General features: G+C 40.5%; 3 protein-coding genes across 7 annotated transcripts in view; 1 reads left to right on the forward strand and 2 right to left on the reverse strand.

Moving 5' to 3' along the window:
* LOC137194785 (tripartite motif-containing protein 16-like) overlaps positions 1-24,768 on the reverse strand; it is a 200,704-nt gene that overhangs the window by 132,941 nt on the left and 42,995 nt on the right. The window lies entirely within an intron of this gene.
* The window catches only part of LOC137194786 (tripartite motif-containing protein 16-like), a 192,258-nt gene that overhangs the window by 132,941 nt on the left and 34,549 nt on the right, over positions 1-24,768 (reverse strand). The gene's annotated exons all lie outside the window — the stretch shown is intronic.
* The window catches only part of rasal2 (RAS protein activator like 2), a 92,026-nt gene that overhangs the window by 37,360 nt on the left and 29,898 nt on the right, over positions 1-24,768 (forward strand). For 4 of the 5 annotated variants that reach the window (XM_067606936.1, XM_067606935.1, XM_067606933.1 and 1 more), the window contains exons 2-4: positions 805-932; positions 1,666-1,789; positions 24,012-24,118. In XM_067606936.1, the coding sequence (XP_067463037.1) occupies positions 805-932; positions 1,666-1,789; positions 24,012-24,118 (359 nt within the window). Of the gene's footprint in view, positions 1-804; positions 933-1,665; positions 1,790-6,845; positions 6,949-24,011; positions 24,119-24,768 lie in introns of those variants that run through there. The other variant, XM_067606937.1, reaches the window with a different exon arrangement.

The following is a 24,768-nucleotide window of genomic DNA, read 5'->3' on the forward strand; positions in this document are numbered from 1 at the left end:
TCAATATGACAGAAAAACAGCAAATTATCACACATTTGTGAAGCTGGAATGAAAGAATGTTTGACGTTGTCGCCTGAAAAACGACTGAAACAATTAATCGAATAACAAAACAGTTGCAGATGAATTTCGTTAAGGCTCTGCTGACGACCTCTGACCTGCTGGACGTTTCCAGTTTTACTCAGAATCCACCTGGTTTATCTTTGCTCCTCATCCTCTCTCCTCCTCCTTCATCCTCCTCCTGTCTGTCTATTCTGTTGTTTTTATTTCACACTTGTTTATCCGTGTAAACGTGTGTTTGGTGTCAGTGAAGCTCTGTGTGCGTTGATGTGAGTGGAGCCACGGCGCCCTCTGCAGGTGGATTCTCACCTTTCTGTCCCATGATGCCTGTTTGAACTGACTGTCAGCTGACTCTGCCTCATCAGGAGCCAAAATGTTCTGCTCTTATAGATATTTATTCTCTTAAACTCCTGGTTTTTCCCCTGAAATGTGCCTTTTTATCCGGTGAAACATCTCCGCCTGACGCTCGCACGTACTCGCCTGGTTTTAAGAACGAAACAAACCATTTTTAAGGGAAAGTTTGTGACTGAATCACGACTCCTTTTTGTTTCACTTCACTTTTATTTAAAATGTATGTACCTTTCTCCATCTGTAATGAATCACAGATTAAAGATTTGTTGCACAATTCACATGTTTTACTTTAGATGCTGATTTAGGTTTGTATGTAACTTGTTATTTATGTCACAGAGTATATAAGTTTAAAAACCTCGGTATTCATTAGAGTTGTGCTCTGCGTCTCCTCCTCAGATGTGAAGGGTCCTCCGGCTCACCGGTTCTCCTGCGGTCAGAGTCCGTACACCGACAGCGGAGCCTGGGAGAGGAAGTACTGCATCCTGACGGACAGCCAGCTCATCCTGCTCCACAGGGATGACGAGGTCAGAGTCAACAACAACAACAACAACAACAACAACATCACTGCTTCACTGTCTTAAAACAACAGTCAGGTGTCTACATGAACAGTAAAAGAGTTTTTCACTGTCTGAGGAAACACAAAGACTGTAAATGTGTCAGACGAACTCAGACTGATGAATAGAAGCTTCACACAGACTTTAAATGACTGTGTGGACACACTGTGGGTTTTATCCTCCATCATTAACATTGAAAACACATTTGAAGGATCTTTTAAATCCAGTATGAACAGGAGGAATGATTACAGACACCTGACTGCTGGTTTAACACACTGGGAACACTGGGAACACTGGGAACCTCCTTTAATTTATCTTCTGTAGAGCTGAAACAATCAGTAGATTTATTTGATTTGTGTTAGTGATTTTTTTTAAGCAATAAAACACCAAAAATCATCAACTTCCAGCTTTTCAGTTGTCAGATTTTCTGCTTTTCTCTGTTTTAAATCATTATAAACTAAATATCTTCATTACTTTTTGGCTTTTTATAGACTAAACTATTATTATTATTATAAACTATAACTATTATCTGTTCTGTTCCCTCAGTGACTCTTTTTACTACAAATATTCCAGCTGCTTTGATAATCGATTCATTGTTTTCATCATTTTAAGACACACTTGAACAATTGTAAACCTGCAGTCAGATTATAAACACAGTGTCTGTCTGTGCCCCCCCCCCCCCACCCCTCCCCTCTCCCTCCAGGCTGCAGGGGAGGCCCAGGAGAGCCCCACAGACTCAGCGAAGGGTCGAAGCCTCCGCAGGACCGTCAGCGTCCCCTCAGAGGGGCAGTTCCCAGAGTTCCAGGCAGAGGGCGCCGCCATGCTGGGTAAGAACCAGAGAGACCTGATCCGTCATAAACAAACTCTCACACATCAACACTCAGCTGCTGCAGAAACTATAATAACAACAACATGTTTCAGTCTGAAGGCTTCTGCTGCTTTCATGTGATGGTTTCATCAGTTGGTCAGTCGATGGAATAATACTCTGAAAAGCAGTTCATCTTTTTAATCAATTTTCAAGCAAAACTGCCAAAAAGCTGCTGGTTGCAGCTTTTCTTTGTCGTGAAGCTGTCAGTTAATTGATTAGTTGTCAACTATTCAATGAATCACTCTGGAGTCGAGTCTTTCTTTGAGGAAAAAAAGCTAAACTTCTCTGATTCGAGGTTCTTCAATGAATATTTGTTCTAAATAGCAACTTTGTGGAGATTCAACATAACTTGATGTATTTTCTAGCTGCAGCTCAGAATTCATCTGAAATTATTGTGATAATCAAAGTATTTATAAATGGTTTTTTATGTTAGAATTTTCTGCTTTTCTTGCTTCTGAATGACTGTAAATAGAATATTTTGTGGGTTTTGTGTGTCTGTCGCTCAAAGCTGCTGAACGAGATCAACTACAGCTGTGAGATGATTTTCATCAAGCTGAATGATTTATAGTCTCCCCGCCAACTTCATTACCCATCAGCCCCGTCACCTGTTGAGTTTCACTGTATGTTTCCATGACAACAGAAACACAGGTTGTTGTTGTTGTTGCTGTTATGTGACCTCACCGCCCCAAAAAAAACCAGGTTAGACCACAACCGAGCTCCATAACGTCTCGTTACGTAACACCTGAAACTGTGACAGAGCTGGACAGGATGTGGATTACCTGTGTGTGTGTGTGTGTGTGTGTGTGTGTGTGTGTGTGTGTGTGTGTGTGAGTGGAGGTTCACACCCAACACACTCACAGGAGGAGGCCAAACCCAGCAGGTATTATCAGGGATTAAAGTGAGGAGTGGATGTGATGATGTTCAGACTGCGGAGGAGGTTTCTGGTGGTTTAGTCTAAGTCTTTATGTGTGTGTGTGTGTGTGTGTGTGTGTGTGTGTGTGTGTGTGTGTGGGATTTAATGATGTTGTTTGTTTCTCTGTATGTAAGTACAGATGTGCTGGTATACTGTTTCTATAACACACTGCAGTGAAACATCTGGACAGGATCAATACTGCCGACCGTTAGGGATGAACGATATTATCGGCACGTCGTCGGTATCGGCTGATAAAAGCTCTAAAATGAAATATCGGCATCGGCCATTTCTGCCGATTATGAGAGGCCGATTTGTTGCCTTCTGCTCCGCCGCCTGACTGACCTCCCTGACGGTCCCGGTGTTTCCTGCGCAGGCTGCGCTCCACTCAGCCGCCCGTCAGACCCGCTGCTTCTTCCCACTTTAACCTGGTCTGACGGGCGGCTGAGTGAAGTGCAGCCTGCGGAGGAAACACCAGGACCGTCAGGGAGAAACAGTCCGTCGAGGAGCCGCTATGTTCCGCTGCACAGATAGGAAACATATAACGGCGGTTGTCAACCAGCGTATCAGGTGCATTACCGCCACCTTCTGCTCCGGAGTGTGGAGCAGAGATTAAATCCTACACATTAATCCTGTCTGTCTAATAAACTCAATGAAAACTCTACTGCTGCTCCCACTTGGCAGGTTCATTAAAGTTTTAACACTGAGCTCCTGAACTCCAGTCTTCCTCAGTTCTTCCTTCATATATTGTCTTTCTTGATCATTCTTAGTTCAATCTATGCTTGAACGCATAATAGTCGGACGAGAGCATAACGACCAACCAGTCGACCAGGAGACTACAGCCGTAGAAATATCAGCATATCGGATATCGGCAAAAAATCCAATATCGTGCATCCCTGCTGATTTCCTGTCACATGTCTCAAAGTTTAGGAAGGCGTCGCCCAGAGGGAACCAATCACAGCAGGAGCTGTGTGAAGAAATGCTTGAAGGATTTATACTGGGTTTAATGGAAGATTTATACTGGGTTTAATGCAGGATTTATACTGGGTTTAACGCAGGATTTATACTGGTTTTAATGCAGGATTTATACTGGGTTTAATGTAGGATTTATACTGGGTTTAATGCAGGACTTATACTGGGTTTAACGCAGGATTTATACTGGGTTTAACGCAGGATTTATACTGGTTTTAATGCAGGATTTATACTGGTTTTAATGCAGGATTTATACTGGGTTTAATGCAGGATTTATACTGGGTTTAATGTAAGATTTATACTGGGTTTAATGCAGGATTTATACTGGGTTTAATGCAGGATTTATACTGAGTTTAACGCAGGATTTATACTGGGTTTAATGGAAGATTTATACTGGGTTTAATGTAGGATTTATACTGGGTTTAATGCAGGATTTATACTGGGTTTAATGTAGGATTTATACTGGGTTTAATGCAGGATTTATACTGGGTTTAATGCAGGATTTATACTGGGTTTAATGCAGGATTTATACTGGGTTTAATGGAAGATTTATACTGGGTTTAATGTAGGATTTATACTGGGTTTAATGCAGGATTTATACTGGGTTTAATGCAGGATTTATACTGGGTTTAACGCAGGATTTATACTGGGTTCAACGCAGGATTTATATTGGGTTTAATGCAGGATTTATACTGGGTTTAATGCAGGATTTATACTGGGTTTAACGCAGGATTTATACTGGGTTTAATGCAGGATTTATACTGGGTTTAATGCAGGATTTATACTGGGTTTAATGCAGGATTTATACTGGGTTTAATGCAGGATTTATACTGGGTTTAATGCAGGTTTTATACTGGGTTTAATGCAGGATTTATACTGGGTTTAATGTAGGATTTATACTGGGTTTAATGCAGGATTTATACTGGGTTTAACGCAGGATTTATACTGGGTTTAACGCAGGATTTATACTGGGTTTAACGTAGGATTTATACTGGGTTTAATGCAGGATTTATACTGGGTTTAATGCAGGATTTATACTGGGTTTAATGCAGGATTTATACTGGGTTTAACGCAGGATTTATACTGGGTTTAATGCAGGATTTATACTGGGTTTAATGTAGGATTTATACTGGGTTTCAGACTAGACTTATACTGGGTTTAATGGAAGATTTATACTGGCTGAAGAGGAATAAATCACTGCGATTCGTCTTTAAACACGTGAGGCTGAAGTTTGTGGAACTTTGAACTTGTTAAAGTGTCTCGGGGAGTTTAGATTGAGTCTCTGGCTGCTCAGTCCGTCATTACAGATCATAACTCAGTCGGACTCTCAGGTGGATGTTTGTCCCTGCTGGTTATAATGAGGCGTTGGGATGCAGCCTGTAATTTTTGCTGCTGTGTGTGGGAACGTTGCTGTGCAGCGTGGGACCGCTGCGGCTGGGGAATGTCTGAGGACAAAGTGTCCAGTGTCCGTCCGTCCGTCTGAAGGAGCCGGACTGACCCCGCTGCCCCCAGTGGGACGCCTGGGCTGAGGGGATTCCCACCCAGAGCTGCAGGGGTCTCGGGAGGGTTTACATCACCGCTAAACAAACAGGACACGTGGGAAGTAGAAATAGTTTGATTCACTTTCTATATGCAGTCATTAATCGATTGATCGGTTATCAGATTGATGGAAACTTCCCTCGCTGCTCGTCCTGCTCATTCAGCCACAGAGACGCTCATTCATTCACTGACCTCCTTAATCCCCCCCCTCACCCCCCCGCCTCACCCGCCGCCCACCAGCCGAGGGGGGAGCAGGTTATTTATATGTTAATCTGCCCAGTCTGCCCACACACAGGCCTCTGACAACCAGTTTATACTGGGTTTGTACTGGGATTAACTCAGGATGTAAACCTGGTTCATTATTGGATTTATACTGGGTTTAATGGTGGATTTATACTGGGTTTAATACCAGATATACACTGTGATTGATACTGGATTTATACTGGGTTTAACACTAGATTTATTGTGGGATTGATACTGGATTTAGACTGGGTTTAATACCAGATTTATACCGGGTTTAATGGTGAATTTATACTGGGTTTAACACCAGTTTTTATTGGTTCTTTTTGTCGTTTATCCTGAGTTCGTACTGGTGTTCTGGAGTGTTTGATAATGTCTCGTTATGCTGCTGAAAGATGTTAACACTGTTGTGAAGTGAATGAAGTCAGACAGGAAGTGAACAGGATACTTGAACCCCTTTTATTGACCACTTCTTCTTCTTCTTCTTCTTGTTTCCCCTTGTTGTTGTTCTGCTTCCACTTCTTGTTATTTCCAGTCAGCAGCAGCGGTGACAGTAGCTGAGGTGTAATTTCAGTCCACTGATTACAGTGTTGACTGACTGCTCATTAAGTCTCAGCTCTGAGACGCCTGCAGCACGTCGTCTTCTTCTTCTTCTTCCTCTTCCTTTTCTTCCTCCTCTTCCTCTCTGGTGTCGATGTGGCAGGACGGTCCGGACTGATACTGAAACCGGAGGTCATGATAAGGTCACTGATTACAGGAAGTTGATCTGTGTGTGAAAACCTTCACTCACCTGCACAGGTGACGCCTTCACAGCAGTCGACAGCTCAGTTTTCTCTATTTAACATCTGGACTTCCAGGCGCTGTACGAGAATTCACAGTTACAGGTGCAGTCAGTCGTATTTCAGTGGTTCATTGCACAAAATAATTATCTCAGCAGGTTTTCAGATGTTGCTGATTAAAGGACGAGTTCACAGTTTATTCTAGTCTCTTAAACCAACAGTCAGGAGCCCGAATGAACATTACAGCTGTTTTTCTTGCTGTAATCATTCCTCCTGTTCATACTGACCATTAGAAGATCCCTTCATAATGACCTTACAATGGAAGTGATGGAGGACAAAATCCACAGTCCTCCTTCTGTGTAAAAATGTATTTAAAAGATGTAGTATTAATACTTTAAAAAGGTAAATGTAGTATTAATACTTTAAAAAGGTTTAAGTAATATTACTACTTTAAAAAGGGCAGATGTAACATTAATACTATAAAATGGTAAATTACTACTTTAAAAAGTAAAAGTTAGGCTGACGTCATTTTCAGCATCACAGTTTCCTTGTTGTGACTTTTATTGTGACGGTCCGGGCGGAAGTGTGTGTGTGTGTTGACAGTGAGTGGGTGAATGAGTGAATGAGGGTGAACTCTAAGTGAACATGAGTTCTCTGCTGCGCTGATGGACTTTCTGGGTGAGTCTTCGTTACTTTAACCGGTTTTGATAAGAAAGCGGAGCTCCGGGTGTTTCTCACCGGGCAGCGGTCCAGCCTGCAGCCGGCCGTCCGCTCACTCTGCCCGGACTGCAGGTGTGGAGGCTCCGCCTGCACGAACCTGCCGCTTCTCTCTCAACAAAACGCTTCATTTTTCTTTCGTTTTGTTTCGTTCAAAGTTCAGACTGAAGTCAGAAATCATCTGATCGGTATGTACAAGTTAACAGCGTCCTGCGGGATCGACGCGATCAGTTATTGACGGACAGTTATCGATCAGGATCAGAAGTGATCAGAAGTGACGCGCTGGATACACAAAGTGATCCGCAGCTCAGGGAAGAAACACATTTACTTATTAATACTCTGCTTTCTACTCTACAATACCTGAAGGCTGGTGGGAAGTAACTTAGTACATTTATTGAAGTACTGGATCAGTTTTGAGGTATTTTTACTTTACTTGAATATTTCCATGTGATGCTACTTTATACTTCCACTCCACTACATTTATTTGACAGCTTTAGTTACTGTTTTAAAAAACTTTTCATTGTTTAAAGGATCATTCTGGTGATTTTCTATATTTTTTCTTCATGTTTGGATCCAAACCAACAATGAACTGATCTACTAACCAGTACTGTGTGTTTATCAAAGCTGATATATCTGATTAAAAACAGGTCAGTGAGTCACACCGCTGCACTGGGTCACATGTTCCTTCATCATGAAGAGTTTGGTCATGTTAGTTTGTTTAGAAACGTCTCTAAAGACTAATAACAGCATCATGTTTTCAGTCTCTGGAGAGTAGTTCTGTGTGAGGCAGACGCTACTGAGCATGTGCAGAAACAACCTGTTGACTTTATAATAAAACTCTTTACAATGAAGAACAAAGTCAAGAGGTGACTCTTACCTACCGATAGTTGTTAAAAGATCAGTTCATCGTTGGTTTGGAAAATCACCAGAATGATCCTTTAATGATTAAACCAGTTGTTCACCATCGTTTTGTTTGAATGTAGTTGTGTCTCCTCGTCATGTTTCAGATGTTAGTGGAGCTTCATCGCCGTGAGCGACGCGCTGTAATTTCAGACATTATTACTGCAAAAATAAACTTTGTCGTCGCCTTAAAGTTCCTCTCAGATCAGCTGATTATTTCTGTAGTTTATGTGTGTTTGGTTCTGGTTGGTGATTGATTATCTTTACTTTATGATTATTTTCATTATCGATTAATTTGCTGTTTATTTTTCAGATTAATCCAATAATCACTTTGTATATAAAATGTCAAAAATAGAGAAAAATGCTGTTTATAAATTTCCTGAACCAAAGTTGACGTCTTTTAAATGTCTTATTATGACCAACAAAACTCCAAATATTCAGTTTACTGAATATAAAGAAAAACATCAAATCATCACTTTGTAGAAGAACAGTGAATGTCTTTTAAATCAATTATAAAGAAGAGTTGCCAGTTAATGTTCTGCCCATTAATAAATGGTTAACTGGTTTACTGTACACTGAGATGTTCGTTTCCTCTCATGAACCAAAAACATCGTTTAGTTTCTCAGTCAACTATGACGACGTGAAAGTTTCTGCTCTGTGTCAGATGACCTTTGACCTGCAGACGGCTGCGGTCTGATGGCGTTCAGGTGTTTCTCTCCTGTGAGTGGTGCGGCGGCGTCGTCTCTTGTCGCTCTGAGTCTTCCGGCTGCGTGCACTCGGCCGCTTCATTATTAACGGATGCTGATGGCGGTTGGTTTGAACCGCGGCGCTGCAGCTGTCCTCGGCTCAGCTGTAATTAGATCATTGTGTCTCCAGTTTACTGAATGAGGCGTCCTTTTAAAGGAACAGACCGCTGTTTTCATTCGCTACGAATATAACCTGCTTTATATTAACAATTTACACAACTTGACTGGGCTGCAAATAACAATTATTTTCATTATATATTAATCTGTTGGTTATTTTCTCGATTAATTGATTAGTCTTTTGCTCCATAAAATGTCAGAGTTTCCCAGAGACGTCGTCCTCAAATGTTTTGTTTTGTCTACAACCTCAAAATATTCATTTTACCGTCATGGAGACTAAAGAAACCAGAAAATATTCACATTTCAGAAAAAATCTTCTCAAAAAATGACTCAGAGATGAACTGATTATCAAAATAATTGGCAATTTATTTAATAATTAGCAATTAATCGATTAATCAACTAATCATTGCGGCTTTAAACTTAACTTTATTGATATTCTTCAGAACTTCAAGCTGTTTATTTATTGATTTTAATTTGATTTCATTCTATTCTTATTATTAGATTTGATTGATTGGGGTTTTTCCTGGTGTGATGTGACAGAAGAACATTGAACTTCTACTCGATATATTTAATCTCTTTATCTTCTCTGGTCAACATGAAACCAGACTCAGAGTTTAAATACTGGAGGAAACGTCAGAGGGAGTCATCCTCTGAGGAAGATGAATCCAGATGGATCTAGTAGTTGTTGAGATGTTTCAGAGTAACGATGGTCGACCTCCAGTATTCAACCCGCTGTATGAACAGACAGATCTGAGTTGTTGTTTTCATGTAGCATCGTATCATCAGCTTCATCAGGAGTGACGAAGCTGTTTTTCTCCTCAGGCTGCTCTTCCTCTCTAACCGAGGCTGTAAATGTGGTTTCTGTTACACTCTGCGGCTTCATGAGAACGGCGTCCTTGTCGCGAGGCGTTGAGCTGGTTGACAGACTGGTCCTGGATGTCAGACTGTCTGTTCATGACTGGTTCTCCAGGTCTGGACCAGAGATGTACTGGTTCACCGCCATGACACGTTCACCGGTATCAATACCGCCGACCGTTTCCAGCACCATCATTACTGTGGTTGTTGTTGTTTTCAGCAGAGCAGCTCTGATGTCTTCGTCAGTGGTTTTGTTCCTTCCTACTGGTCACACTGGTCACACTAAGGCAGAATAACCAGAGAACCAGTTCCTGTCTGTCCGGCTTTCTATTGGTTAACCTGCTCAGTCTTCAGTTTATGTAACTGATAAAGTTGCTGCGTTCAGATGTCAGACGTTCTTCCTCGTTGGTCAGCGTCAGCTCTGCCTGCAGTAAACAGTATAGACTTCCTGTTATTATGGTCTGTGTGCTTATAAATGAGTGTTTATAGACTCTGAGATCCTGTCTGTTCAGTGTTTAAACTGTCAATATTAATCAACAGAGCTGCAACATTCAGACCAGTTCAGTGAGTCACAGCGTCAAGTCATTTCACTGTATTTTAGAACTAAAAGTAGGATTTTAAGACTCTTTGATTATTGCAATAATACAGTTTACTGTGATAAACTTATAACTGTGATACAGCACATCACCAGTCAGGACATCTGGTGAGTTTGATCAGTCGTAAACGTCACTGAAGAAATAATCTGCTGGTAGTTTCTGCTTGAAGTCTTGTGTGTCTGTTACTCAGTTTCACTTGTTTTGTTTCCAGATCTTTGGATTATTTTGAGTATTTAATAAAAAACTAAACTTTATTTTGTTGTCAGTAGTCGTTGCAGCAGCTTGAAGCGTGTTTTCACACTTTGTGCTACATTATAAATTTCTCAAAGAGCTTCAGTATAAAGTCAAGAAGTTGTGAAGCTGTAAACAGAACCGTGTTCCTGCACATGCTCAGTAGCGTCTGCCTGACACAGAACTACTCTCCAGAGACTGAAAACATGATGCTGTTATTAGTCTTTGGAGCCGTTTCTAATAGGGATGAATGATATTATCGGCACGTCATCGGTATCGGCTGATAAAAGCTCTAAAATGAAATATCGGCATCGGCCGTTTCTGCTGATTATGAGAGGCTTCTGCTCCGCCGCCTGACTGCACCTCCCTGACGGTCCCGGTGTTTCCTCCGCAGCGTATTAGGAGCAGTGCAGCGGTGAGACTCACTGACGTGTTTTAATCAGATATATCAGCTTTGATACAAACACAGTACTGGTTAGTAGATCAGTTCATTGTTGGTTTGGATCCAAACATGAAGACAAATATAGAAAATCAGCAGAATGATCCTTTAAAGTGTGTTTTCTTTGTGTGTTGACCTACAGTCAGCAGTGAGCCTGAACGCCTCCTGCAGGCGGTGTCACGGTGTAGCTGGAGGGAAGAAGCTGCTCCTCAGTAGTAACACTGATACATTCAGAGGAATGTGAGGCTGTGAGAGGAGGCGGCCACACAAACACAACCGGTTTCATTCTCTCTCTACATTGAATTCTTTGAATATTTGTTGCTGATCCGTGAATCTGCTGACAGCTGAGAACAGGACGGGTCATCATGTTGATTCTGTTATTTATTGACTGAACACGACCACAAACACTTTGATACTGCTGCAGATTTTTACTTCAGGTGTTTTTATGAGCGTAAAGTTGTTCAGTATCAACGTTTTGAACATAAATACAAACAGTTTCTCATCACATTGAGAGAAAACGTCGCATATTTAGTCGTATATTAACGTCAGCTGACGGAGGATGACGTGTAACACGGCGGCTCATTAAACCGAAGCAGGACGTTTATTTTTAACTAGAAGTAGAAGATTTAATTCACTTGTTGAACGTTGCTCTCCACTAAACAATATGATGCAGCGATGCAACTAATGATTATTTTATCTTTTTATCGATTAATCTGCAGATCACTCTGTTGTTTAACTGATTAATCGTTGCGTAACATCTTCAAATGTTTTGTTTTGTCTGATAAAACTTAAGATATTTAATTCCAAAGCAACAAATCATCATATTTGAGAAACTGGAGCAAGAAATGTTTGACATTTATACTTGATCTAAACAGCTGCAGATTCTTTTTCTTTTGATTGACTAATTGTTGCAGCTGTGATATTATAACACAGCTGGACTGTAAACTGCACGTTTAACATGAAGATGAATCTGCATTAATATATAATATATAATCCTGCAGGTGTTTACATGATATCAGCTGATGACTTCCTGTTTGTGATGTTGTAGATGAAGAACATCAACATCAGCTTCAGTTCAGACTGATGAGTGTTTAATCTTCGCCGCCGCCCCGCCGCGTCCCGCAGCTCTCAGGGAATTGAACCCTCGACCCGCCGGTGTCGGAGCTCCACCCGGCGCAGCAGACAGTCTGAACACAAAAGGCTTCTTTCATCAGCAGATTATCGGTGTTTGTGTCGGCGTTTCCAGCGTGTCAGGTGTGTCCGCTCGGGGAGAGAGAGTTCATCGTGTGTCAGCCGCCGCATTCCCAGCATTCCTCTCGCTGCTCTGCGATGACATCACACCCTCCCATTCATCCTCCCTCGCTGCTCAAACACAGACCGGCCTGTGTTAGAGCGCCGCCCACGCTCAGAGTTGTGTTTACATGAGATTAAATAACCAGGTTAGACAGGTAGCAACAGTTTACCTGCTTACTGTCAATCTGTGTTTACAGGCAGCACATCAACATCTGCATATATATAATATTATATATTATACTTTATGTATCTGAGGGTCTGTGTGATATAAACTTCATCATCTGCTCGTGATGCTCAGACCACATGTTCATGTCGGAGCCTGTAGTCTTCCTCTGTTTACTGCGTCTTTATACTATTTAAAACCTACGTGTGTTATTGTTTATCTGTAGTGACAAACATCCATCTTCTGTAGGATTATATAGAAAATAATAGACGCACATTATTCACTGCTGCTCCAGTTTCACTGTTTCACTGTCTGAAAAAGATTTGAGTTAAAGCTGCAACTAACCATTATTTCCATTATCAATTAATCTGTCAGTTATTGTCTTGATTAATTGTTTGATTCATAAAATGGTGAAAAATGTCAATCAGTGTTTCCTAAAGTCCAACATGATGTCATCAAACGTCAGTTTACTGTCATAAAGACTAAAGAAACCAGAAAATATTCACATTTAGAATCAGTGAATTTGGACGTTTTCTTCTTCTCCTCCTTCAAAAAAAGCCTCAAAATAGTTGGTGATTCATTTAATATTTGGCAAATATTGATAATTATTAATCAACTGATCAATCTGAGTGATTTGCTTCGTACTCTGTAAAGATCAATGACTGAACAGAACATTTCATCCTTGTAATTTAATGTAATAATCTGATCAGATTATCAGAAACACTCTGAACTTTTAACAGCTGGTCGTCGCCTGGCAACGTGATTTGTTGGCCGATCAAACATGTGGAAGCTCATGTTCCTGTTGGATGAGTTTGTACAGTGACAGTTGTGAACAGTGTTTGCATTGTTTTTCACCTGCTCACCTTTACCTGCAGCAACACGTCCACAGCGACGCCGACCCCGCGCTGCTGTTATTATCTGAACTGAACATTATGAATATCATCTACAGCCTCCGTCACTGATCACACACGTCCAGCCCAGTCGTCATGACGTCACTGATCTAAAGTGTCACAAGCCAAAAGTTTCATCTTTAATAAGACAGTTTATATAATGATGTTTTATGTACAACTTTGATCTGTAGTTATGCAAAGTAGCTCAATAACTGCAGCCAGTTAATGAGCTACAAGTAGCTTAAAGTTGTACTTAAGTACAGAACTTGAGTAAATGTACTTTAGTACTTTAGTAACTTTAAACCACTGACTCTCTGACTTATTTTTAGCAGCGTCCCCCCACCCCCCCACCCCCCCCGACTCGACAACTACAGAACCTGAAAATGAATGTGAAAGCTGCAGGAACAGACACATTTTATTACCTGAGAACTGTGTCTCCCAGGAATTAGTCTCAGCCGGTTGGTGCAGAGCAGCAGGACACACAGTGATATACAGTATATATACAGTATATATACAGTATATATGTATACACAGCAGTAATATACTGTTTATATATATATATTTACTCATCAATATATTAGAGCCTGACTGACAAAGCTGATATCTGACAGTTTAGAGAATCAGCTGATCTATCAGCTGATCTATCAGCTGATCTATCAGCTGATCTACAGTATTGTGCAACAGTTTAAGGCGCTGACAGTAAAGTGAAGATGCTTTGATAAAGTGACTCATTTTTATTTATCAGTAAACTTCATATAAAGTCAACAGAGGAGACATTACATTACATTTAGTGATGATGTTGAACTTTACTGACACTCAGCAATAAAACCTTCCAGCAGAAACAACAAGTTACATCAGTTTATTTATTGTATATTTATATATTATATTTATTGTGTATATGAGGACGCAGCAGTTATGTTATTAAAGGATGCAGCTTATTGATTTATAATTCTGTTCAGGGTTGATGTCGTTAATAAATGACGACTAACAGTTTATTTTAAAGCTCATTCGGCTAAAAACGACTCACAGATAAATGTTCTGTGTTGTTGTTTAAGACTGGAGACGTTCTGTGATCTGCTTCATTCATGGCTGACTGAAAGTACTGTTGGTGTTGGTGTTGTTGTTGTTGTTATTATTGTTGTTGTCCAGGCAACAAGGCATCAGCACACCGTCTCTGTTCCACTGCCAGCTGTTTGTGTGATGGTTGAACAGGCTACAGCTGTGGAACAGAAACATCTGGAACATTAAAGGTTTATCTGTCAGGAGGCCAAATATATTTTTCCAGAGGGCCAGATTTGGTCCACGGGCCGCTGTTTTACCTGCTGCTGCTGCTGGTGTAAATGTTGTGTATAAATGTGTTTACAGTGTAAATACAGTCAGATGTGCAGCTCTCTATAGAACCTACTACAGTCTATCTACAGTTAAGTTGATGAGACTGTAATACAGCATCAAGTGAATGTGGATGTTTGTCCGTCTGGTTCTGATCCGTATGAACATGTTAGTGTTTGAGTGACAGGAGCATCCAGGACATCTGAAGGTTATTAAAGGATAATAACCACAGATGATGTTCAGGATGTTTAACAGTGTGAATATTAACATGTCGGCGTCCTCTGCTGGACAAACTGTGTCTCTAAATAACCACAAACATCCAAACATGTCTCTCATATTTCTCTGCACATATTCACATGATATAATATAATATAAACACACAGGAGACATTTAAAGGTCTGATGAAGAAAACTAACAACCTGTCAGTCCGTCTGTGAATACCGTCCCCCCTCATTAGCTCATTAGTTCCTCCTGAAGACGTTAAAACCAGATCACACATGTTTAGTTTCATGTTTAAAAAGTTTTATTCATCTCTAAATCAGCTGCTCAACCAAACAAACAAACAAACAAACAAACAGTGCTTCTGTAAACTTCACCCTGCAGTGTTCATAGTGATGACGGATCAATACTCAGCGGATCAATATACTGTTGATCAGAGTCTAAACATGAAGACAAATATAGAATATCAGCTTCTATATCATTAATACTCACCAGAATAATAAAATACTGACATTCACCAATCAGAGCAGAAGGATTATACTAATCAATTATTATTATTATTATTATTATTATTATTATTATTATTATTATTATTATTATTATTATTATTGATTTTATAGTTATGAAGAAAAGAAGAAACAAGTAGGAAAATATGTCCACAGCATTTCAATTTAATTTAAATTAATGTTTATTCTATTTTACATTTTTTATATACTTGTTTTTAATTTAATGTTTTATTTTTTATTATATTTATATATTTTTAATTTTTTTATTTATTATTTCTTGTCTTTATCTGAAGTTATTTCTTTCTTATCTAACGTGTTTTATCTGTTAAGTGTTCATATTGATCAATCTTTGGCAATAAAATAAAACAACATTAGGCAACATTAAGTAATTAATCTTTATTTTTATAATCAAATATTTTGTTTATTTAAAGCAAAAATGCGTCTAAATGTGATGATTTGCAGCTTTTCTTTGTCCTTCATGATCCAACAGATCAATCAATAATGAAATTGATCATTAGTTGCAGTCTTCCATGTCTGCGTTAAACGTCGTTAAACATCTGGATCACTATGGGATGTGCTGCTGGTCTCCAGTCTGACTGTGTCCTGGTCTGTGAAGGTCACAGAGTCTCTGAATCCTCTCGAACGATTGATTGGTTGAGCCGTGACGAGTCTCCTCAGATCAATATCTCGTTACCAGCAGCAGCAGCAGGAGGAGGAGGAGGAGGAGGAAGGTTAACCCTGAACACACTGACACTCACAGAGCAGACGGTTGTTGGTTTGATTCCCTGTGTCACAAATATCAACGTCATGACATGTTTGTAGAGAAGATTTAAACGTTGTGATAGAAAGTAACAAATACATTTACTCAAGTTCTGTACTTAAGTACAGTTTTAAGGTACTTGTACTTTACTTGAGTATTTCCATGTGATGCTACTTTCTACATTTCAGAGGGAAATATTGTACTTTCTACTCCACTACATTTATTTGACAGCTTTAGTTACTTTTCAGATGAAGATTTGACACAATGGATAATATAACAAGCTTTTAAAATACAACACATTGTTAAAGATGAAACCAGTGGTTTCCAACCTTTTTGGCTTTTGACGTCTTACAAAAAGCAGTGTGTAGTCGGGGTCACATTTCACATGTCTATGAGTTGTTAACAGCTCCACCAAATAGTGATTTTTCCCTCTAAACTTCTCACATGCTTTCATTTCAATAAATGTTCAAATGATCCAATATTTCAGCAAAAATCAAAGATTAGAGAAAAAGTCCAAAAACTGAAAACAGATTTGTGTATCAGAACTTTGTTTTTTCTTCTTTCCTCTCCCATTAATCATCTCACCACCCCTCACATTTATCTGCTGACCCTTTGGAGGGGCCCGACCCCTAGGTTGGGAACCACTGGACTAAACTAGCTAACTGTATATAAAGTAGTGTAAACTAGCTCCACCTCCAGCAGCTACAACAGTAACATGCTGCTCTAACACTGATGCTTCACTATTAATAATCTAATGATGTCATATATAATAATATATCAGTCAGAGGGACCAAACCACTACTTTTACTGCAATACTTTAACTACATCAAGCTCATAATACTTATGTACTTTTACTGCAATACTTTAACTACATCAAGCTCATAATACTTATGTACTTTTACTGCAATACTTTAACTACATCAAGCTCATAATACTTATGTACTTTTACTGCAATACTTTAACTACATCAAGCTCATAATACTTATGTACTTTTACTGCAATACTTTAACTACATCAAGCTCATAATACTTATGTACTTTTACTGCAATACTTTAACTACATCAAGCTCATAATACTTATGTACTTTTACTGCAATACTTTAACTACATCAAGCTCATAATACTTATGTACTTTTACTGCAATACTTTAACTACATCAAGCTCATAATACTTATGTACTTTTACTGCAATACTTTAACTACGTCAAGCTCATAATACTTATGTACTTTAACAGTAGTAAACTGCTACATAATTGGCTGCTACTAACCATCATGTCGGTAAGCCGACAACCTCTGGTTTTCCTTTAAATGTTGTTTTTGTTCTGCACAAAACATTTCGGCACCACAACGTCTCTTCCAGCATCTCTCCCGGCTATCAAAACATCTGAGATGGGAGGAAGTGAGCAGCCTCAGGCTCTCACTGTGGAAAACCCCAAACCTCAACAAAACAAAATCTGCAACAGGCTTCAAACACAAAAAACTCCCACAGCACCTGAACACATCGCCAGCCTCAGTGTTCAGAGTCGAGTCAGAGACATAAAAAGCTGCAGCGTCCGTTTTCTGCTGCAGATCAGCTGTGATGGACGGAAACATTAATCGTTCATCAGATGCTCCGCCTACGGCTGCTCCACAGGGAAGGGAAGTGACATCATCAGTGGGCGGGTCTGAATGCAGTTTGTTTGTTTCAGTAGTTTCATTTTTGACTTCAGGGAGACTAAAGACTCTGAACTTACCTGATGTTTGCTTGGTTTGGAATATTTCTGAGTGTTCAACTCTTCACCTGCAGGTCTGAAAGTCCTTCAAAAAAAACATTGAATTAAGTTTCCTCAATCAAAAAAAAAGATAAATTTCCTGCGAATGTTGTCTTACGATTAGGAAATTCTGACTTAGAAATGGCGTTCACACCTTAGACTGTAAAAAAAGAAAAGAAAAGAAAAAAGAAAGATGAACGCAGCTAGCGTGACGTCAGTCATTGGTTTGAAGCCTCAACTTTGGTATTTTGACCGTCGCCATCTTTAATTTTTGGAGCCAGAAGTGACCATATTTGGATGAGAGGGTGGAGCTAACCCTAATGCTAGCTGCTAGCTTGGTTAGCACGGTGCTGTCTGTGGTTGACTGTGATAATGCTAATGCTAATTTTCGCTAACGAAAAACATGCTTAAAACTACTACATAATAGTGACTATACTCTGTTAATCTGCGTTACGCCATGTTTACGTTACCTAACCAACCCTGCTTTATTGTCATATTTAATTTAAATGGGGCCATTTGCAGCCAGTGGAGTCGCCCCCTGCTGGCCGTTAGAGAGACTGCAGGTTTACAACTGAGACGCATCTCACACGGCGCTTCAATTAAACAACAATTGACAGTATTACATATACGCTCTGATTGACTTCGTCTCCATAACAACAGCAGCCGAGGCTCATGGGTATCGTAGTATTCTTAGCCGTCCGCCAAAATCAGAAATTTCCCCATAAACGAAGCGTAAATAACGTAAACTGGTGTCAGAATATAAACCTGCAGGATCGTTACATCATCCGGTAGAGTTTCTGTGTTCAGTAACATCGAGGAGATCAATTAAAGAGGCTCATTTTTAGACTAAATAAGCAGCTTGTAAATGTAAATGTATCAATATTTATTTATTTATGTATTTATCCTGAGGGCAGTTCATGTATAATAAACAACATGTAATAAAGCAACATAAAGAGACTCTTAGAAAAGAACTATTCTGACTGGATGAGTCTGAACCTATATAAACAACACAAGATAGATAAACTGATTATCAGATTACTCGTTAACAATAATTAAAATATTGTTTAGCTGCAGCGTGATTGTGGTTTGGCTGCACATTAAATGATGAACACACACAGTTAATAGCAGAAGACCCCAGAGTTGTGTCCCACATCAGCCGGCTGAGAGGAAACTTATTTAGTAATTATCCTCTGAGCGCAGCGATAAATGCGTCCTGTAGCTCTGGAGGAAGAGAAGAAGAAGAGGAGGAGGAGGAGGAGAGAGAGGCTGCTGCAGAGCGAGAGAGGAGCGTCTGCAGAGAGAGAGAGAGAGAGAGAGAGGACAGGAGGAAGACACCAGGAAGGAGCGAGAGTAGAGAGAAAGAGAGGAGTGCAGTTGGAGGGATTGATTGAATAAATGCGGTAAAACCTCGTTGCTCAGAGAGAGAGAGAGAGAGAGAGAGAGAGAGAGGGTTAGATTACTGCTGAGTGGAGAGAGAGAGAGGAGGAGGAGGAGGAGGAGGATGTGAGGATGTGAGGTGGAGGGAAGGATGCGGTGCTGAGGAGGGAGAGGCAGGTCGGACGCCAAGTCGAGGATGTTCATGGGACGAAGACGGACGTTTACAGCTTAACCTCATTGGCTGACAGGTGGTGGCTCATCCGGCCAATCCCGTCTGACTGTGTGTGTGTGTGTCCTCTCCTCAGATGATGGGGAACAGCTGCGATCGAGGTACCGTCTCTCTCTCTCTCTCTCTCTCTCCCCCCCTCTCTCTCTCTCTCTGTGTTTCTGTCCATGTCATGTGACCGACCTGTCATACCTGGCTTCCTGCGGCATGTTGGCTCAACTTTGTCCTCGCTCTGTTTTGACGGCAGCAGCAGTGAAGAGAAAAAAAAAGAGGAGTGATGAAGGGTCCATCGTCCATCATCACTCCTCTTCTCCTCGCTGCTCGCCAAATCCTCGTATCAGAAAGCAAAGCGAGAGGGGACGTGCATGAAAGTTTGTCCTCGGCTTCCTCGCGGCGCTGCATGCACGCAGGCAGGCACGCAGGCAGGCTATCCTGCATCCTGCAGCTGGAACTTGATCCTGCACTTTGCAAATGCTGATATAAACGCTGACTGCTGCATGCTGCGTTCGCTGTGTCTCCGTTACAGTCGAGCTGAATGTTTTCCTGTTGCAGAGAGAGCAGCAGCAGCAGGCAGAACGCTCGTGTGTTTCCATCCCGTCTGAAACAGTCATGTGAAGTTCACACGGTGCTGAGCTGCTGTCTGATCATCACACACTGAGTCACTGCTGCTTCAGTGTTGATCTGGAAACTGTTGACTGTGTAGATTGTGTGTTAATAATGATTCTATCTGCTGGTTTAATGATATTCTTCAAATAACCAAATGTGTCCGTAACACTGAGCATCAAAAACTGTGAGAAACTGAGAGTTAACATCATGTCTGGTCAGATTAATAATTAACTTAATCTTTAATCAGGTCGCTCCAGACTTGAATCTGAATTTGCGCAGCGGGGATCATAGAGAAACGATTACAACATTAATTAATCCATCTCAGAGTGGATATTAATATTTGAATGATCACTTTTAATGCTCGTAGGGAGGTTAACTCCTGAATATATATATAGCTGACCTGCTGGTGGTCGCTCATCACTCCAACCTGAAGACTAAAGGTGACGGACCTTCTCTGTTCGGGCCCCTCAGGTGTTTAACGACCTGCCGGAGGAGATCAGGGAGGTTTTGTTTTAAAGGACTGATGTGTTTAAGGAGATCTGGATGGAATATAAGTATGTTTTAATTAGTGTATAATCCCCTAAAAATAAGAATAGTTGCTTTTGTTACCTTAGAATGAGCCTTTATATCCACAGAGGGAGCGGGTCCTCTTCCACGGAGGCCGCCATGTTTCTACAGTAGCCCAGAACGGACAAACCAAAGACTGGCTCTAGAGAGGGCCTTGTGTGTTTTTTGTGAGTTTCGCGGCCACCGTAGGTTCACCATCTAGATGCCACTAAATCCTAAACACTGGTCACTTTTATTTTAAACTTGCTTTTTATTGATTTTACTATTTGTTTTAATATTAATTTTATGTAAAACACTTTGAAAAGTTCTATATAAACAAAGGTATTACTATTATTATTATTATTCTTACATCCTCCAATGGGAGTGTTTTGATCCCTTGGAGAAGCTCCAGAGATCTTGTGTGGCCACATGTAGAGCTGCTGCTGCTGTTTGTAGGTGAGGAGTTATTTTGAGCTTCCTGTCTGCCGTCAGGAGCGTCCCAGCAGCTGTTAACGGACTCAGAGGCAGCCGAGGTTCAAGAGCCGGTTCAAGAGCAGCTCGGGCCTCCAGAGACAAACTCAGACGAGGTGGATGTCGAGTTAGCTGGAGAGGAAGTTAGAGGGTCTAAATTTATCTTTTTAAAATCGATGGATGTGGATCTGAGCCAGAGAGACCTGAGAGTGACTGATGGCGGGCGACTGAGCTCTGAGGATCTTCATGGACAGCAGTACTCCAGATGTTGCAGTCACATTTGTCCCGACTCTTTAATGATCATAGATGGAACAAATATTTACTGAGCATCTTTACTCCCGGGATCTTCAGCAGGGCAGGAGGTCGCTGCACTTCATCAGAACTGAGCGGAAATAACCTGAGAGACACAGGCGCGCTGCGACGATTTGATTTTATTTATTTCACCTTCATCTTCCTCAGGAACATAAAGAAGGAATATCTGATCACAGTGCAAATAGTTTGGCTCTGATTTAATGTATTTATAAGTTTTTCGACAACAGTAAGGTCGTGTAGAACAGAGGAAGAAGCTGCATCAGGGTGAAGGTTACACAGATTACACCTCAGCTGATTTATGGTCTGTCAGAGATTTGTTGATGATGATAAAAACATTTAAAAACAGGAACCTTTTCCTTTTAGTGAATCTAGTTTCCAAAACTGAAAAAATGTTTTTGTGACAGAAATTTAGATTTGTCACATTTGGTTAACTAAAGTCATACTTGTTCAGTAATTCAGGATATCTGGAGTTACTGGTATGTTGAGCTGTGTTTCCACCGGAGGAACTGGAGGAACTGGAGGTCTCTGCTGGGGGGGGGTTTACTTTCCAAAAGTACAGGAAATTTAAGGGTGGGGTTTGCATCGTTGACCGTCACTGATTGGTCAAACACACACACACACACACACACACACACACACACACACACACACACACACTGCTTCAACCTGTTAACCACTTCATTCATTAAAAAAAGAGAGAGAGAGAGCAAGCGAGCTAGAGAGTGAATGCAGAGAGGGAGCAGCGGTAGCGAGAACAAAGCCGTTGAATGAAGGTAGTAAAACATTATTTTCTGATTGTTTCATGTTATTTCGTTCTAAAGCAGAAATAAAAACATCAGACACTCAGCAGATGATTTACTGTGGACACAGACGCTGCATTTCTCCTTTTTATTCATTCGTTACATCCGACTCATCAGCAGTAAATACAAAGAACGACAGAACAAATCTGAGTCGTTTCCTCGTGTGTGAAAACTCTGCTTGAGGCGCCGCCGTCACCTTTTAATTCTTTGTAGGTCTGATTTGCAGCTGGTTTTGGTTTTCTAGCTGGTTCCTCAGATGTGGTGGAAACACAACAGAGACTTTAAGTTCCAGGTTTAGTTCCTGAGATTAGTTCCTCTGGTTCCAAAGTGACTGGAACTAGAACTTTTGGTTGAAAAGGATCTGATGTTAGACTAACAGCAGTCTCAGGTCACATTGAGGTTGGTTCATCCCAGTGAGATGCTGCTGGGAGTTTGGTGATGTAGTGACACGATAGATCCTTTTCACAACAAACATTCTCACATGAATTACTAACTTTAATGATGACTGTGTTACATTTATTGAACCAGTTCCAGGCTCTGCTCACTGAACGATGCTTACTGGGACCAGAACCATCTTCAGTGTTTTGTATTATTTGCAGCGGTGCTGTTCCTGCTCTGAAAGGTCCACATGTCTGTTGGAAAAAGGATCTGTGGTGAACCAGTCTGGCTTACTGGTTAGTTTGGTTGCTAACTGGTTGATAGGTTAAAGGTATCCTGTGCAGTTTTTGACCGTGAGTAGTTGCTGTGGAGCAACGTTTTTATTGGTGATTCCTGTTTTTGCAAACGAGTGACATGTTACACGTTCCTGTCGATGGTTTCACACTTCACTGATCTGAAACTGACCCACAGATAATCTACCTGAAACCTGACATGCATAAATTAATTTTCAAAGAAGATGCTCTATCAATTAATTTGATCAATTAACAGGCAGCCACTGTGGGAAACAGCAGCTATATTATATAATAAAGCCCAAAGAATGACGGTGAAGTCATAGAAACAAAAATAATTTGTTGATGTGCTTCAAACACAAATTTATAACACACAATAACTGAAAATCCACCTGAACCACCAATAAAACCGTCTGGACGATACAGACAGAAGACAAGACTCTTTATTTTATTTAATATAAATTAATAATAAATGTAAAATCTGTGAATCAAATTCCAAGAATTCAAAATTTTGTTTAACAGACGACTGATTTTCCTAAAAATATGTTTGACTTCAGTTTCCTTGTTAAACGTTTTTATCATCTTTTGACTTCTCCCGCCGTGATCGTGATCACATGATCAGAGCTGACACCATAAACACTCGGGTCTGTTCTGATCGGACGTATTGACACACAGACCCGACCCGGTCTGACCCCTGAAGACCTCTGTCACTGGATCTACAGGTGGTGGTAACACGGTGGTTAACATGGATGTAAACAATTCATTCACAGGTTTGTCAGACCTCAAAGACAAACAAAGATGAAAACTCCATAAAGCATCTTAAACAGTATTGATAACGCCTGTCGATGAGTCTCTGCAGTTTATACTCCAGCAGAGGAACAATAGTTCAACACGGCTAATAAGCCTCGATGGCTCTTAAAGATTTAAGCTTGAAGAGGTTTTTGTCCACTTTGATTTCTTTATTTATAAGGACAACCAACATTAATCAACATTTCTGTGATTCTAAAACCAAAAGTGACAAGTTGAGGAATAAAAAACACTCAAACTATTCCTGAAGTATGAAAGCAGATCAGCTGAACTCAGCAGCATCAACACCTCGTCCACCATGTCTGTCTGTTCTCCATCAGTCCAGCTCAGTCTGACAGCTCAGAGGTTGATGATGATGATGATGATGATGATGATGAGGTTGAACAATCTGTCACTGTGCGTCTCTTTGTCTTTGCAGAAGTGTCTTCGGAGCGATCTCCGAGGAGGAGGAGTATTTCCGGCGTCGGGAGCGCAGAGAAGAGCGTCGCCGTCGACAATCCGAACTCATCACCTTTCAAAGTGCCGGTGAGTAACAGACGACACGACGCCTCCTTCACAAGGACAAAAACACGCCTGAAACACGTTAATATCTGTTCATCTGTTGTCTGTTAGTCTGTACAATGTCAGAAAACGTCAAGAGTTCAGAGCTCAAGTTGACGTCTTCAGTCAGAACTCAAAGATTCAGTTTATAAAGATGTTTCCTGATGAACGTAATTATTCTCCGAAAGGCAGAAGATTAATCAGCCAAACGAACTGAAACACAAACTTTAAAACACTTTAAAAACACTGAATGTTTCTCCTCTATTTGAGTTTGTTGGCGTCTTTAGTTTGTAATGTGTTGAATAAACGATCGAGTTCCATCACTGATGATCGATCGTTCTTCTGGATGATCAGTCTGATAAATATCAAGTCATTACATCAGTTTTCAGTTTTCTTAATTTCCACACAAAGATTTTATTTATCCTCCACGTTTTTTCCATGTTAGCAGCGACGCTGTGTAGCCGCTGATCTGTAGATTATTTTCTCGATTAATCGATTAATTGCTTATTTGGAAAATGGTGACGATAATGTTGATCAGTGTTTCCTTAAGTGCAAGTTAACGTCCTCAAATGTTTTGTTTTGTTCACAACTCAAAGATCTTCAGTTTACTGTCAGAGACTAAAGAAACCAGAAAA

This window comes from Thunnus thynnus, chromosome 12 (genome assembly GCF_963924715.1).
Source record: "Thunnus thynnus chromosome 12, fThuThy2.1, whole genome shotgun sequence".
NCBI classification, from domain to species: domain Eukaryota; kingdom Metazoa; phylum Chordata; class Actinopteri; order Scombriformes; family Scombridae; genus Thunnus; species Thunnus thynnus.